The 16,326-nt window shown below is 34.6% G+C and overlaps 1 protein-coding gene across 2 annotated transcripts; it reads left to right on the top strand.

The window, feature by feature from the left end:
* Positions 1–6,953: 6,953 nt before the first annotated feature.
* LOC122599219 (protein TOPLESS-RELATED PROTEIN 2-like) lies at positions 6,954–15,010 on the top strand. Of its 2 annotated transcripts, none has more exons than XM_043771685.1 (26): positions 6,954–7,113; positions 7,520–7,746; positions 7,831–8,010; positions 8,110–8,223; positions 8,316–8,474; positions 8,813–8,990; positions 9,071–9,209; positions 9,304–9,413; positions 9,496–9,634; positions 9,765–9,874; positions 10,023–10,092; positions 10,189–10,262; positions 10,351–10,446; positions 10,511–10,606; positions 10,754–10,881; positions 11,089–11,323; positions 11,459–11,620; positions 11,807–11,896; positions 11,974–12,120; positions 12,650–12,760; positions 12,840–13,022; positions 13,125–13,253; positions 13,441–13,536; positions 13,628–13,813; positions 14,071–14,243; positions 14,517–15,010. In XM_043771685.1, exons 2-26 carry the CDS (start codon positions 7,667–7,669, stop codon positions 14,731–14,733), a joined length of 3,402 nt encoding a protein of 1,133 aa, XP_043627620.1. In that variant the 5' UTR covers positions 6,954–7,113; positions 7,520–7,666; the 3' UTR covers positions 14,734–15,010. The 2 variants fall into 2 exon arrangements, with proteins under 2 accessions (XP_043627620.1, XP_043627619.1); XM_043771684.1 differs by having other exon boundaries at positions 14,514–15,010.
* The last annotated feature ends 1,316 nt before the right edge of the window (positions 15,011–16,326 follow it).

Below are 16,326 nucleotides of genomic sequence, written 5' to 3'. Positions count from 1 at the left end.
ACATCTTGTACCCATCCCTACTGGTGACCTTATAAGGTCCCCAAAGATCAATATGCACAAGGTCACCAACATCAGTACTAGTGTGATTACTAAGAGGAAAGGGTTCTCTAATTTGTTTTGCTTTAAGACATACTTCACAAGGTGAGGTGCAATCAGGTTTTAGATTTAACACATGCAGGACTTGGTCAGCAGGATGACCAAGTCTATTGTGCCACACATTAGAGGACAAGGTAGACCCAAGACTATTATTACTAAGCACATAATTCCTACCTTTCTTATCAGTATCAAACAGATAAAGGCCCCCTGTTTCACTACCAGTCCCCACAATTATCCTTTTGCTCAAGTCCTGTATGTAGCACTTATTATTGTCAAAACCAATAAACAAGTTGCTATCCTTAGCAAGTTTGTGAACAGACAACAGGTTGACACAGTATTCAGGAACAAAGAGAACATCATATATTATAATATCATCAGAGAGTTTAAGATTTCCAATTTTTCTGATTTTAGCTTGAGTCCCATTAGGGTGACCAACAGTAAGGTTTAAATCAGATATGTCAATAGGATCAATCAAGTATCTGTCACAGCATATCATGTGTTGATTTGCACCTGAATCTATGATCCAACCAATAAATAGTTTTTCTTATTTATTTAGTTGAATAGTTGCACAGAAAAACTTATTAAAATTCTGATTAAAAAACCTGCTAGAGTTCTGAACAGTACCTGCCATATTGGCTTGACTCCTTGGATTTCCATTTTTATCATTGATAAGATTCATGATCTGAGCAAACTGCTCAAGAGTCAATTGCATAGATGAGGATGGATGAGACTGCTCAGGAAAAGGTGAAGTGTGATTGAAAGAGTGAGCATTGTCAGAAACAACATTATTATTTGAAAATCTTTTAGTATGATCACTAGAGGACCTGTATTGATCATTTGAAAACCTGCTTTGTGAATCATAAAACTTTGAAGGATTGTAAAAGCTGGCATTTCTCTTATAATTTGAATTACTGTAATGTGGAGGAACACCATAAATTTCAAAGCATTTGTCAATGGTGTGACCAGTCCTGAGACACTTAGTGCACTTTAAATCACTATTTGGTCCCCTGTTAAAGTTAGGGTTAAAGGCAGGTTTGTTATTAGTAGGGTTAAAAGAGGGTCTGTTAAAAGATTTTTTGGTTTCATTGTATTTAGACACAAAAGCAGCAGGTTGTTGTTTTTGTTTAGAATCTTTCACAGTGATACCCCTGTGAGACTCTTCTCTTGAAATGATGGCAAAAGCAGTTTTGACATTGGGTAGAGGGTCTCTAGTTAGGATGTTACTTCTAACAAGTAAATATTCATCATCTAAGCCCATTAGAAATTGCATTAGCTTCATGACTTGAGTATGACTTTTAAAATCTTGAGCAGCATGACAAACACAAGTAGGCAAATGTACCATAGCATCATATTGTTTCCAAAGAGAGTTCAACTTGTGATAATATTCAGAAATAGGTGACCCACTTTGAGTAAGAGAGTTAATGCTTTGATGCAGATTAAATATAATTGAACCATCTACCTTGTCATATGTTTCTCTAAGTTCTTCCCAACATACATTAGCTTCTTTTGAAAAGATTTGGCCTAAATAGACTTCTTCACTTACAGAACCTAAAATCCAAGATAGGACAACAGAGTTGCACCTATCCCATTGCCTTGATAAATTTTCATCATTATAATTCTTTAAAACAGTTCCATTTATAAATCCCATTTTATTCTTAGTTTCAAGAGCAAGGGTCATAGCACAAGCCCATACTTTATAGTTCTCTGTTCCTTTCAATTTAAAACCAATAAGGGGTGTGCCAGAGGTGTCACTGGCATGAAGGTACAAAGGGTCTCCAAAATCCAATTTGCTAATTTGAGTTGGTTGAAGGAAACTTTCACTCAAATTATCATTAACATCATTAAGAATCACATTAGGTTCAGGATTAGTTTCAAAACCAAGATTAGGTTCAATAGTTGAATTTGGATTCATTTTTCCAGAACAACCAACACAACAAAGAACAAGAACACACAACCAGATAGGAGATAAAACAGATAAACAAGCAGCCTAAAGAGCAACAGAGTAAGGAACCAGATTCAATGGACACTCAAGTGCCAAGACAAGTATTACAAAGTGCTCTCTCTTCTACCACAAGAGTTAGTAAGAACACAGATGCAGACAAAGATAACCCACAGACTTAGCAAAATAGTAATCCAACATATAACAACTAACTTAAGAGACAAACAAAAAGATCCCTACCTATAGGCCAAACACTTCATACTGGGAGCACACCAGCTTTGAAGGCATTTGCTACAGATAGAGTAGGATAGAACACTTACAGTGGGGTCTCCAACAGTAATTCCTTAAACACTTTTAGGGACAATAATGTTTATCCAGCATAAACAACCGAAGAAAAGAAAAGAATAAAAAGGGGTTTTTTTGTTGTTTTGGTTTTGAAGATCAAACCCTAAACACGATATAGTTTGGGTCCAACACAACAAATCAATCTCAGCTCTTAATAAATCACTTATTCTTGAGAGAAATAAGTGAATAAGAGGTGATGAATTTAAAAATAAAATAAAAAAGGATAAATAAAACCGATCCAAAAATCAAGACGATGATTTTGGAAAAAGATAACTGGATAGATAATTTACTCAATCAATAATAATCTGAACCCTATAATAAGAGTAGAGATGTAAAACAGAATCGATTGAGATGACACATAGGGAACCTGTCTCTGATACCATGAAAAATAATATAGATTGACAACACAATATTGCTAAATAGCTGATTCATTAATAATTTAGGGTTCTTGAACTATTACAAAAAAATAAAATTAAGAGAAACAGAATTACAATGGCAACATAAAAAGGAGATTCAATCGTACAGTCACTACATCGTACAAGATTTTAAAAAATGACTGAAAAGAAAGAATCATAATACTAGGAGACAATGGCAGCTAATATAAGCTGACAACGGTCACATCACATGTAAATTTACAATTTGAGTCCTTCAAGAAGAGTCAACATAGCAGTCAAGGCTAGTCTTCTATTTCTTGTACACTTCAAGTCCTTAAGTCGTCCTTCAGGTATCCAAGTTGTCATAATTGGTCCTTAAGAGTCCAGAACAAGCTTCAGTAGCCCATAATCCTGCACATGCTCAGCATAGAGAATAAGTAAATAAAGACGAAGAGATTCAAGCAAGGATTGTAATAATTTAACAGAACTTCTTGTCCCAACTCTAGCGCCAGATCATCCGGGACTCTCCCTCCGAACTTCTCCCAACTTCTTCCTGAAGAAGTTTGATGAGGACGCTCAGTAACATTGGTGTTTAGCTTCTTGGAGCTCCGGGACGTTCCGGATAAGTTGTTATATAGTGAAAGCCCTTACAAGTGGAAACGGGCTGATTAGTTTTCCACTGGGGTTCAGTTGGTGGGTTGGTACTTTTTATAGATGAATGATCCGTAGCAATCTTTTTTTTTCTATGGGGAAGGGAATATGAGGTTGTTAGGCACCTAAGTTGGGTGAAAAACCCCTCACATACCTTTTTTAAAAGGTAAAAATCAGGGGGCCATGTATTTATTTAAAATATTAGTATGTGAGGGGTTTTTCACCCAAGTTGGGTGCATAACAGCCTCATACTCACTTTTTCCTTTTTTTTATTATTATAAACACTAAACCTAACAAGTCGCTAAATATAAATAAAACACATTTTACTCCATTAACATAAATTTTAAATAAAATGAAAATACATTTAGAATATAAAAAAAAGTACTATTAAAAAAAACACACAACCTAAAAATGAAAGAAAAACGACATTGGTTGATCGGGTTGTTGAAAACCTCATGCCGACGATTACCCCCCACGGTAGAAATTAAGGGTTTGTGGAGAGGCAAGTTGAGCATAATAAGCTGCCATGAATTGTTGAAAATGGGGGTCATTTGGATGTGGCATGAACGGTTGGGGTGGTGGTTGGTTCGAGAACGATTGATTCACATCGTTCAAAGCGTTAAAGAAATCATCGGCTCTTTGGTTGTTGAAGCTTGGCATGATTTGTTGTTAAAATGGATTGGTATGTGTTAATATATCTGAATAATGAAAAAGTGGTGTGTTTCTAGTGCTTCAATAAAGGTGTATATATAGGAATTATGAAAAACTAGTCGTTGAGGACTAAAAGTGTCACTTTTTTAAACTAGTTCTGGTCAAAGCTGTCATTACAGGGACCTGTTTTGTCATTTCCATAAACTTTTTTTTGTCTTCTTCTTTAAACTAGACGTTGAATTCAAAAATAAAAAAATAAAAAAAATAACACTTTATGTTCGTCATCTGAAGACAAACGTCATGGACGACCCTAGTGAACGAGTGGGGGACGAGTCCATACCTGGACTCGTCCGTCCACCTCGAACGAACCCAGGGACAAACCCATTGGGCAGGCTCTTACTACACCGGAAGCCTGGAACTCTATGGGTTGTTTGTTTTATAACAATATATATATATATAGATAACTTTCTATAAAAAATTAATTTATATAAAAAAAATTCTACACAAGATTTAGATAAAAGAAATTTCTAAACAAAATTTAGATAAAAAGATTTCTAAACAAAATTTTCAAATACTCGTTAAAAAAATAATATTGTTACATAGCATATAATATATTATGAAAAAATCACGTTATGAATTAATGAGATGAAGATACTCAATATATATATAGGGAAAAGGGAATATAAGGTTGTCCGGCACCTAAGCTTATTAATTCTTTATTACTGAATAAATGCATGGGCCCCCATGATTTTTATAAAAAACAATATGTGAGTGTTCCACACCTAAGCTTAGATACCCGACAGCCTTATATTCTCATCCCCCATATATATATATATATATATATAAATCTAACCTCACTTAAATCTTAGACACGCATGATACCCGCGCAATACGGCGGCGGTGGTGGGAAAACAGTTTGATGGTGTCGGTGATGGTACTATTGGTGGTGGTGGTGGTGGCGGTGTCAAGTAGTGTAGGTTGATATAATTGTGATAGTAAAAAATTTAGAAGATAAGGGCTTAAAGTGTTAATTATTAAAATAAAGATTTAAAGTGTAAATTATAATTCATTAAGGACAAAACATAAAAAGTCAAGAGTAATTCTAGTTGAATTACCTAAAATAAAAAGAGTTCATTCCTTTTTATAAGAGAGTAAAGATAAAAATAAATTGTTTGAGGATTTGTCGCAGTTCATTGATAAAGTAAGATGAGAATACATAAAAAGTACTTAAAAGTTGTTGTTCACAATTTAGTACATGGTTCATGTATATTTTAAATATGTAAATTATAATCATATCATTTGCTTTCTTAACATGATAAACATAAAAGTTATATTTTGAAAACTAAGAATTGTCAATATTTTGATAAATTATAAATCCATAAAATTCATATAATTTCTAATTGTGTATCAATATTTAACGGTCTGACGACACATTAATAATTTTAAACCATAAAAATCAGATATATGAATCTTCTTTTTTTTCAAAATCGATTTTAAGTGTATTAACCTTTTCTTTGTAACCAAAAAATTAACTGTTATGACTTAAGACTATCTGCAAAAATAGACAATCATTAGATTATTTGGAATGGGGTGTTTTCCCTTTATGTCGATCTTTGTTGCCCCGTACACCGCCCCCTGAGTGACTTAGCAAAAAAAAAAAAGTTCCCAATACAAATTGGACGTCCGCTCATTCGTGTTTATTAAAAAGAGAATGCCGTTAAAATTATTAGTTTTTAAAAAAAACTTTTTCTTTTAAATTTTATAAATGTATAAAATCTTCAGCTTTTGCCCCATTCTCCACACTTTTATACAATCTTTCTTTCTTTCTCTTCATATTTTATAAAATCTAACTTTTTCATTATATGCTTTTTCCATACAACAAAAGATAGCGAATTAACAATGAAAAAAAAGTTGTATTAGATGAAAATAATCAATGCATTCCTCCATCTCAAACACCAGTCGAATATTTATCGAGACAAATACAGTGGTGGCTAAATCGCGCCATATGCGCCACCAATTCAATCCGTTTGGTTATTTAATTATTAGTTGTGTATTATTAGGTAAATTTTAATTTGTTTGTTATTTATGCTTTTAAGTTACGTGAATGTTAAGTTAGTTTAAAAAAGATAGCAAAAACGTTCTATGTGAAGCTCTAAAAGAGGTCCTATTTTAGAGACATTGGTACGTAGCATAATATTTTTATGTGATTAGAAATATTTAAAAGGAATATTTTATTTTGATGAATGTTAGAGTTAGAAACAATGATTAATCATTCTAAATATTAGATTAAAGTTTTTTTAAAATTATATGAATTGATAAGTGGATTATATTTAATTACTTTCATAATTTTACTCGTTCAATTTTCATATTTGTTCATCTTATAAACTTGGAAAATTTATAAACTCATAAATTATAAGGATTAATTTTTTTTTTTCCTCCAGGCCCACCATAATAAAATCATCAAAGAATCTAGCACTTCAAAGTAAAAAGCGATAGAAGAAAGTAAAAGAAAAATGAACAGAGCGTTTAATAAAGTTCCAAAATTTCACAAAAAGAAACCACAAATACCCTTGTAATTAATCAATTACATCCGTAAGTCACCATGACTCACCCTCACAGTCAATAAAAACCTTCCACGCACTCACTTCCCACCTTACTGTCTCGCTCACATCCCCGTCACTTTATCAAACCCCCAAGTGATTAATCAGACAGAAAGACCGGTAGTAGGAGAGAGATACAACTAAAAACAAAAGAAGAGAGAGAAGAATTCCTAGAGAGAGAAAGGTAACTGTCCACGTGTATGTATCTATATCTATATATATATATAGAGAGAGAGAGAAAGTGACACTCACACTCACACAAAAAAACACACACATATATAGATATGTCTATATACAGAGAGATATAGAGATAGAAAGAAAGAAAGTAGAAAAAAAGGACGTGTTAGCGGTTTTTTCAGGAAAAAAAAAATACAGAAGTTGCTCTGTTTCTGCTGCTATTGCTTTTTGAAACCCTAACTTTCAGTTTTATTTAATTTATATAAAAAAAAACTAATCAGTAAGTGTTTGATGATTTTTTTTTCTTAATTATTGCTTTAAAGTATAGTTTTTTAGTAATTGTTTGTTTGATCTATGTTAACTGAAATTTTGCTATGAATTTTGCATAGATTTAGTTAAACAAGTTATTTGTGGTTAAAACCATATTTTACTTGTATATATCTTTATGTAAATAAAGTTAAAAAATTTGAAGTTAGATGAAGGATAGTTATATACTTATATAAAAAATTTCTCTTGTAAATTTTTGTATATATTGAATAATTTTGTGGTAAATGGGGTAAGTTATTGGAGGAAACTAAGAAAAAAATCAGGGGAAATGAATTTGTGTACCTGAATGTAGTTTTTAATTTCTATTTCTAAGTAAACTCATAATTTTGAATGTAATAATAGTAATGTTTCTGTTACAGAATTAAGGGATTGAAGAAGGTGAAGATTAGAGGGTGTTTGGTGTTGGGTGATTATATAGATATAGATATATATGTATATGTAAGTTGTTGTGAGTTTATAAAAGAATATTTGCGCTGGAGTATCTTGGGGCGCCTGCAGCAGGAGCTATGTCGTCCTTAAGTCGGGAACTGGTTTTCCTAATCCTGCAATTCTTGGATGAGGAAAAGTTTAAGGAAACTGTACACAAGTGAGTGTATTTTTGTTATATATGTCGGTTATGTGGACTTACGACTATATATTTAGATGTTTGTGTGAACTATAATGTGTTTAGGTTGGAACAAGAATCTGCATTTTACTTCAATATGAAGTATTTTGAGGATCAAGTTCAAGCAGGTGAATGGGATGAAGTTGAGCGATATCTTTGTGGGTTTACAAAGGTTGAAGATAATCGTTACTCAATGAAGATATTCTTTGAGATAAGGAAACAAAAGTACCTTGAAGCTCTTGATAGGCAAGTCTAATGCTTTTCATATTTGCCACATTTTAGAACCAGAGTTCGTTTCATGTCCTGCATTGGTTTATTTATTGACATTTGAGTTGCTAATTTTAGGTCCGACCGGGCAAAAGCTGTAGAAATTCTTGTTAAGGATTTGAGAGTCTTTTCCACCTTTAATGAGGAGCTTTTTAAGGAGATCACCCAACTACTAACGCTTGACAACTTTAGGTAACTTTGTATACTTTTCATGTCCATTTCAAGTGTTCCCTTAGTGATAATCTGGTGTTTTGGTTGACCTTAATTTTTGTTATGTGATTTAGGCAGAATGAGCAGCTCTCAAAGTACGGGGACACCAAATCAGCACGAAGTATTATGCTGGTTGAGCTGAAAAAGCTTATTGAAGCAAACCCATTGTTTAGAGAGAAGCTTGCCTTTCCCGTTTTCAAAGCTTCCCGGCTGCGGACATTGATTAATCAAAGGTCCTGAGCCCATCTGCTTTTTTACCGATTTCTTAATTGTAGTTACTTTATTTTACAATGTGAACAGGTGTTAGTGTAATGTATACGGTTATGTTTTGATTATGGATTTAAAAATGTCCCGATATTTTGCATTACCTGTAAGTCCTTTTATGTGGTCCCATCCACTATGAGTCAATCCCCCTGCTCGCTTTTTGTGGTTCTATTGCTATGATATGCTAGTTTACCATCAGAAGGCTCTCTATTTCGATATAATAATTACCTTCAGTGTAAATCTATAAAAGTTTATCTTATAAATTTCTTTATTTGATCATTCGTTTCTAATATACCCCTCTTTTCAGTCTTAACTGGCAGCATCAACTTTGCAAGAATCCACGCCCCAATCCTGATATTAAAACTCTCTTTACTGATCATACTTGTGCTTCTAATAACGGAGGTCGAGGTTCTCTCCCTACCAACAGTTCCCTAAATGGACCTATTCCTAAAACTGGGGTATTTCCTCCAATTGGAGCACATGGAGTAAGTGTTGTTTAATTTTTTATGCTTTCATGTTAGTGTGTAACACACACATTGGTTAAGTTAGACTTTCTTGCGCGCAGCCATTCCAGCCTGTTGTTTCTCCTCCAGCTGGTGCAATTGCCGGGTGGATGGCGACTGCTAATCCTTCCATGCCTCATGGTGCTGTTGCAGCTGGACCTCCTGGACTTCCTCCTGGACTTATGCAGCCTCAAGTCGCAGGTTGGTGTTTGGTGTAGTTGCCATTACATTTCTTAAAATCATGCGAAAGCATGCATGAAATGCATCGTTTGATGCTTTGCTCTTACATGTGTAGCTTCATTTCTGAAGCATCCACGGACACCGCCTGGTGGTCCCGGATTGGAATATCAAATGGCTGATTCTGAGCACTTGATGAAACGTGTACGTGTTGGCTCGTCGGATGAGGTATGCAATGATGTTATTGTTTGAGGTTCTGTGCTCTATGGCTATTAGTTTTTCCATGCTAAGATGATCGGATATGATATAGGTGTCATTCTCTGGTTCAACTCATCCTCGCACTACATATTCACCAGATGATCTTCCTAAAACTGTGGTTCGGAACCTTAACCAGGGTTCCAGTGTGATGTGCATGGACTTCCATCCTCAACAACATACTATTCTCCTAGGTTAATTTCCAATCTGTTGGCTTTAACTACAAGCATTTTTTGATATAAATTTGATATACATTGGAGAAAAAAAGGTAACTAGATGTTTACAACTAAATACATATTGCTTATTATGTTAAATGTCTTTAAGCTGGAACAAATGTTGGCGAGATAAGCATCTGGGAGGTTGGATCTCGAGAAAAATTGGTGCACAAACCCTTCAAGGTTTGGGATATATCTGCTCTTTCAATGCCTTTTCAGGTTTGGATCCTTTAGCCTTGGTATCATTCCACCTTGGTACTTGTAAAGTATTCAATTTGTATAATTTGATGCACGTCTCTTATTTAAAGTATCATCCTTAAGATTTTTTAATTTTATCTAATGTGAATATGGTTGACTTCATGCCCAGACAACTTTGGTAAAGGACGCAGCAGTAGCTGTTAATCGGTGCATATGGGGACCGGATGGATCAATACTTGGTATACTGAAACACGTATTCCTGTCATATACAAATTCTGTTTACTTTCATATCACTTTGTTTGTGTTCATTCATGTTTATATTTTCCCTGCCATAGGTGTTGCCTTCTCTAAGCACATTGTCCAGATATATACATACAACACATCAGGGGAGTTAAGGGATCACTTGGAGGTAAATCCGTCACTTTTATTTTTCCGTTTAGTTTCCTAAAAGTTCAAAGCGTTGATCTTAATTTTGTGATGGATCTTTTACATTTCAGATAGAAGCGCATGCTGGTGGTGTAAACGATATTGCTTTTGCTCATCCTAATAAGCAATTGTGTATAGTCACGTGTGGTGATGATAGAACTATTAAGGTACATTTGTCTATAAAAAAGAGAATCTGGGCTCATGTAATCATTCTTTCATCTTTGGTAATAGGTATGGGATGCTGTAGCTGGACGCAAGCAGTATACATTTGAGGGTCATGAGGCTCCTGTGTACTCTGTTTGCCCTCACTATAAAGAACAAATACAGGCAAGTATCTTTGCATTACTCTGTTTATTTTTTCCTTTTGTTTTATTTTCACTAACATCAATTATTATTTATTTGTTTCCCAAAGTACTCAGTGATCTATGATTTACTTGTGAACCTAAAGAATCACCCCATTTGATTTTTGTGTAGTTTATTTTCTCAACTGCAATTGATGGGAAAATCAAAGCATGGCTTTATGATTGTCTGGGGTCGAGAGTAGATTATGATGCCCCTGGCCAATGGTGCACTACAATGGCATATAGCGCTGATGGAACCAGGTTATACTTAGATAGACATTAAATGAAGTTCAAAGATGTGTCATATCATTAATATTATTATTATTTATTATTATTATTAATATTATTATTTATTATTATTATTATTATTATTATTATTATTTATTATTATTATTATTATTATTATTATTATATTATTTTTGCAAATGCTCTCTCTTGTGTAACATTTTAAAGTTAATGTTGTTTCAGACTGTTCTCTTGTGGAACAAGCAAAGAAGGTGAAGCCCACTTGGTTGAATGGAATGAGAGCGAAGGAGCCATTAAGAGGGAATATTCTGGTTTTAGAAAGCGGTCAATGGGGGTTGTACAGTTCGACACAACAAGAAATCGTTTCTTAGCTGCCGGAGATGAGTTTCAAATAAAGTTTTGGGACATGGATAGTACCAATATGCTGACTGTTACAGATGCAGATGATGGGTTACCTGTGAGAATACGTTATGACTTTCATTTTATTATGGACTCATCGTATACTCCTTAAATGATAGGATTATTAGTAATGGTCATAAATATGAAGTTTCACTTTAGTTACATTATTCTTGAACTCCTCCATTTGTTTCAGGCAAGGCCTAGATTGAGGTTTAACAAGGAAGGATCATTACTGGCAGTGACCACTAGTGGCAATGGAATAAAGTTATTGGCAAATGGTGATGGGCAGCGCATGCTACGGGTCCTAGAGAGTCGAGCATATGAGGGGTCTCGAGCATTTTCTGATACAATTAAAGTAATTTGTTCCATCTTATTTAACTGATTTTGTATGTTCTTTTTATATCATTGATATACACCCTTGTAGCCAAGGAGGTTCACCTGTCCAGGCTAGGGATTAGTCAGCTCGCAAAGCGGGCTGGATGCGTAGGTTAATCTAGAAAAATCATTGATATATCTAATTACCTAAATACTTCCTCTGCAGCCTTCTATTCCTGGCCCGTTAGGTCCTCTTACTAATGTCTCTGCTGTAGAACGTGATAGAAAGCAAACTCCATTATCGATTGGCAATCTTGTAAGTCATCCCCTTTGATCGTACATAATTTTATTTATATTGAAGGTTTTAACTCTTGATGTATGTTTGCATTGCAGGCTAATGCAGAAAGCAGTAAAGCTGTGGATATTAAACCCAGAATAGTGGACGGTACTGACAAAACCAGAAGCTGGAAGCTCCCAGATATAGTTGATTCCTCTCACCTTAAAGCCCTTAGGCTACCTGATCCAATTGCTGCCAGCAAGGTGTGTTTATATAACTTGTGTTTGGGTTATTCATTGCAAACTGCTCTATGCTTGGAAGGATATGCTATTATGCTTTCTCGATCACATTAAAATCGCATCAATATCCACTTTGGACGTTCTGTATATATATATATATAGAGAGAGAGTTACTATTATGTTTTTATTTTGTTGCTGAGGTATCAGAGATGTCAGTAGCCCCATTGTGAAGTAGAAATATTGCCATGTTAATAGAGAGCCAGATTTGTTACATGTGATAAACATTTTTTTTTTTTTTTGGGGGGGGGGGGGGGGGGGGGGGCGTGGATTCTGGGCTGGGTTGTTAAAGATTAATGAGTATGGTATGGGCCAAAATGGGTTGTCGGTTGATTCTGGAAGGGTGAACTTCTCACAAACAGTTACTGTGTGTGTCAAATATAGCCACAGTAATTGTATTATATTTTATAGCAATATAATTATCTTCACTATGATCTTTGTTTAGTAGCCACCTTTATCTGGCTTGAAACATTTCAAATAAGAGTTGATGCTGCAGGTTATGCGGCTAATTTATACCAATTCCGGGTTTGCTTTACTTGCACTTGCTTCAAACGCCATTCATAAACTTTGGAAATGGCAACGAAATGAACGCAATCCATATGGGAAGGTTTGTGGGCTTGATGAATATTTCTGATTAAAATACTTCTTCATATGTTAAAGTCTAATTCGTCGTTGTGCAAGTCCAGTCAACTGCATCTATTGTCCCACAATTGTGGCAACCTACAAATGGGGCTCTAATGTCTAATGATGTAAATGAGAGTAAATCTGCTGAAGAGTCACCAGCATGCATAGCTTTATCAAAGAATGATTCTTATGTCATGTCTGCCTCTGGTGGGAAAGTCTCCCTGTTCAACATGATGACTTTCAAGGTATCTTAAATATTTTATATCGTATTTTATTATTATGCGATTTTACAATACCATATGGAATGTGTTGATGGTAAGTGGGTATCTAAGTTGGTCAAACTTCAGGTCATGACAACTTGCATGCCGCCGCCGCCTGCAGCGACGTACTTGGCGTTTCATCCTCAAGACAATAATATTGTTGCCATTGGAATGGAGGATTCTACCATACAAATTTACAATGTTAGGGTTGATGAGGTACTCTTCACCTCTTTATTAGTTGGTTTATATAGATCTTAAAAACATTGCTCTATTAGAAGCTTTGTAAGTGCATTGTTTGTCATATGATTTACTTTTTTCTAGTTTTCTTCTGCCCTTTCTGGAAGGAGAAAAATGTTGAGTAAAGGTCAAAACCATCTTATCTCACCCTTGATTGTTTTAATAGGTCAAAATGAAGCTCAAAGGACACCAGAAACCGATCACAGGACTTGCTTTTTCACAGACATTAAACTCATTGGTTTCAGCTGGAGCTGATGCTCAGGCAAGTAGAGTTAACTTTCTGTCTGGGAAAAGAGTATGAAATAATATATTTTGATGTTCTTAAAAGATTGTATGTTTTGACTGAAGTACAGCTATGTATCTGGAATATTAATGGATGGGAGAAGAGGAAATCAAGAAGTATACAATCGCCACCTGGGTATCCAGGCTCTCTTGTTGGGGAAACTAGAGTACAGTTTCATAATGATCAACGCCATCTTCTCGTAATACATGAAAGTCAAATTGCTATTTATGACTACCAATTGGAATGCTTGAAACTGGTAAATAGTTGGAAATGCCTTTTATATTAGGTTCCTGGTATTAGAAAATTTTCCTAACTAGTTTTCAGGCATACATGTTTAGCCACTGGATTTGATGAATCATTCTTTATATATATTCTCTAAAATTTCATATGCTTGCCTATTAGAATTTTAAAATAGTTTCGGCATCTGTCCAGGGGGTAATTTGAGACTTCGTATGTTTGATGTATTTTATATGATCAAATTTAGTATATCTGATTGAAGTGATCCTCTTGCAGTGGTTTCCAAGAGATTCTCTTTCTGCTCCAATTTCAAGTGCAATATACTCATGTGACGGGTTACTATTATATACTGGATTTTTGGATGGTGCTATTGGAGTTTTTGGTGCTGAGAGTTTAAGGCTTCGATGTCGAATTGCGCCTTCTGCCTACATATCCTCATCAGTTTCCAGGTATGCAACGAAAGAGTAACTTCAAATTGCTTACATAATGATGATTGATCCATTGTTTCCTATACCATATTACTATTACACAACTAATAGGAAGTCATGGTTGTTGCATAAAGTGATTTAGGATGTATGCTAATAAACATACTTGAGAAGACTTTTTACCCCATTTAGCTAACTTTTTCACTTGTCCCATTTAAGATTGAACACGACCCACATCCATTAGTAAACTGGTTTATTGCCACCTCTAATTATGTGGAGTGTTTTTTTTGGCAGCAGCAATAGCACTGCGTATCCTATGGTCATTGCAGCTCATCCATCTGATCCCCGCCAATTTGCACTTGGAATGAGCGACGGTTCGGTTCATGTTTTAGAACCAGCTGATGCAGATCCAAAGTGGGGTGGCTCAGCACCTGAGGAAAACGGTACCGTAGCATCATCCAATCCTTCAAATTCTGCTTTGAATAGTCAACCATCAGAAACACCGTCTAGATAAAGGTATATAATAGCCTATTGATGGTTTTAGTCCCAATAGACACCATCAACATAGAGGTTTTGTAAAGTTTAGATTACAGTTTTTGTTCTAGATAGAGAGAGGTACGAGGTGGTAACTAACTCAACAGTTCCAGTCAGGCATAACTCTTAGTATTTATGGCTTATCGTAATTTTCAATCTATACAAACATATGTCGTTGGTGTCAGTATGATGTTTAGGGGCTAATTTTGGTGTACGCAATCTGTAGATTTTGATATAGTATGGATTTTGGTTTGCAATGTGGTTTATGAATCTATCTTCAATTATTTGTAGTTCTGACTTCTGAGAAGCCATGTAAGTATGTAACATTCATAAGGTAAAGAAAAAGTAAGTATTGGTGCACATTTATGAGTGAGAAATATATAATGAGTTATGACTACTTCACTTGTCAAATGTTCAACGCCTCCAGTACAGAGAAAATGTATAGGCGGTGCCGGTGGTAGGGTGGGCTTTACTAGTAGAAGCTTGCAACTTTGTTCACCATTCGGGTTCCACAATCAACTATCAGTTTACAAGTCCCGCCATTGGTGGGTCAAACAATCACATATACAAAGTAACCCTATTCATGGCAAGTGACAATATAATGTATAACGAACGTAATGATTCAAATATGAGTATGAGTTCATTGAAATCTAAGGCTGTGTTACAAACATTTGTGTAATTTGAAAGTAGAGGATACATTAAAAAAAGAGAGTGAAATAAGTCTAAGTAAACTCTCATTGGGGTAAAATACTTAAAGTGGAATTGGAGTGATGTTTTAGTGGTTCTTTTGCTTGTCACATGAGCTAATTTTGTAGGGTGGCTTAGTATCACACATGACTTGAGTTTATTATGTGGATGTGCGAATCAATTTATTTTTTAAGATTATTAATTGATATACTTTTAAAAACTAATAAAGTTATGGAGCAAAAATTTATATGAGTACCAGGGGCGGAGCCAGGATTCTTGGTTGACGGGGGTCGGGTAACAATAAATCCATACCTCGCGACTAGTTGGGGGACCAGACACTGACTAGTTTTCTATTGAGAAATGATATTCGTACCACGATTTTTGATTTATGTACGACAACCTACAAGTCTTACAACTGAATTTACAAACCAATAATGCATATTTGTGATAAATCTATCCAAGTGAGTGATACTAATATCACTTCCGTTTTTTATTGTCTCCACCACTAATATTAAGTATAATAGAAAATTGTTGCTATATATTAAACATTGTTACATTTTCATCATATGACTATACGTAGTCTAATTCCAAAGAAAACTTGGATATTTCTAAAAAATTCTCCGATCCAAGGATTTTTTATTTACACCAAGATTTGACCAGAGTTTCAAATTTTTTTAAATACTAATCTATAAAAGAAAGTTACAATAAACCCAACAAAAGAGTTATTATTGACTGAAAATAAATAAAAAATAGCTATTAAATATTAAACAAAAGATAATTCGGTAACTGTTAAAAGAAGACTAATTTAAACAAATATATAATAATTCATACAAGTACATGAAATAAACCAAAATTCTTAATAATATTGCACGCATAGGCCCACGAA

Source organism: Erigeron canadensis, chromosome 5, assembly GCF_010389155.1.
Source record: "Erigeron canadensis isolate Cc75 chromosome 5, C_canadensis_v1, whole genome shotgun sequence".
Lineage (NCBI taxonomy): Eukaryota > Viridiplantae > Streptophyta > Magnoliopsida > Asterales > Asteraceae > Erigeron > Erigeron canadensis.
Note: the sequence above shows the minus strand (reverse complement) of the source record. Positions and strands in the feature narration are given on the sequence as shown.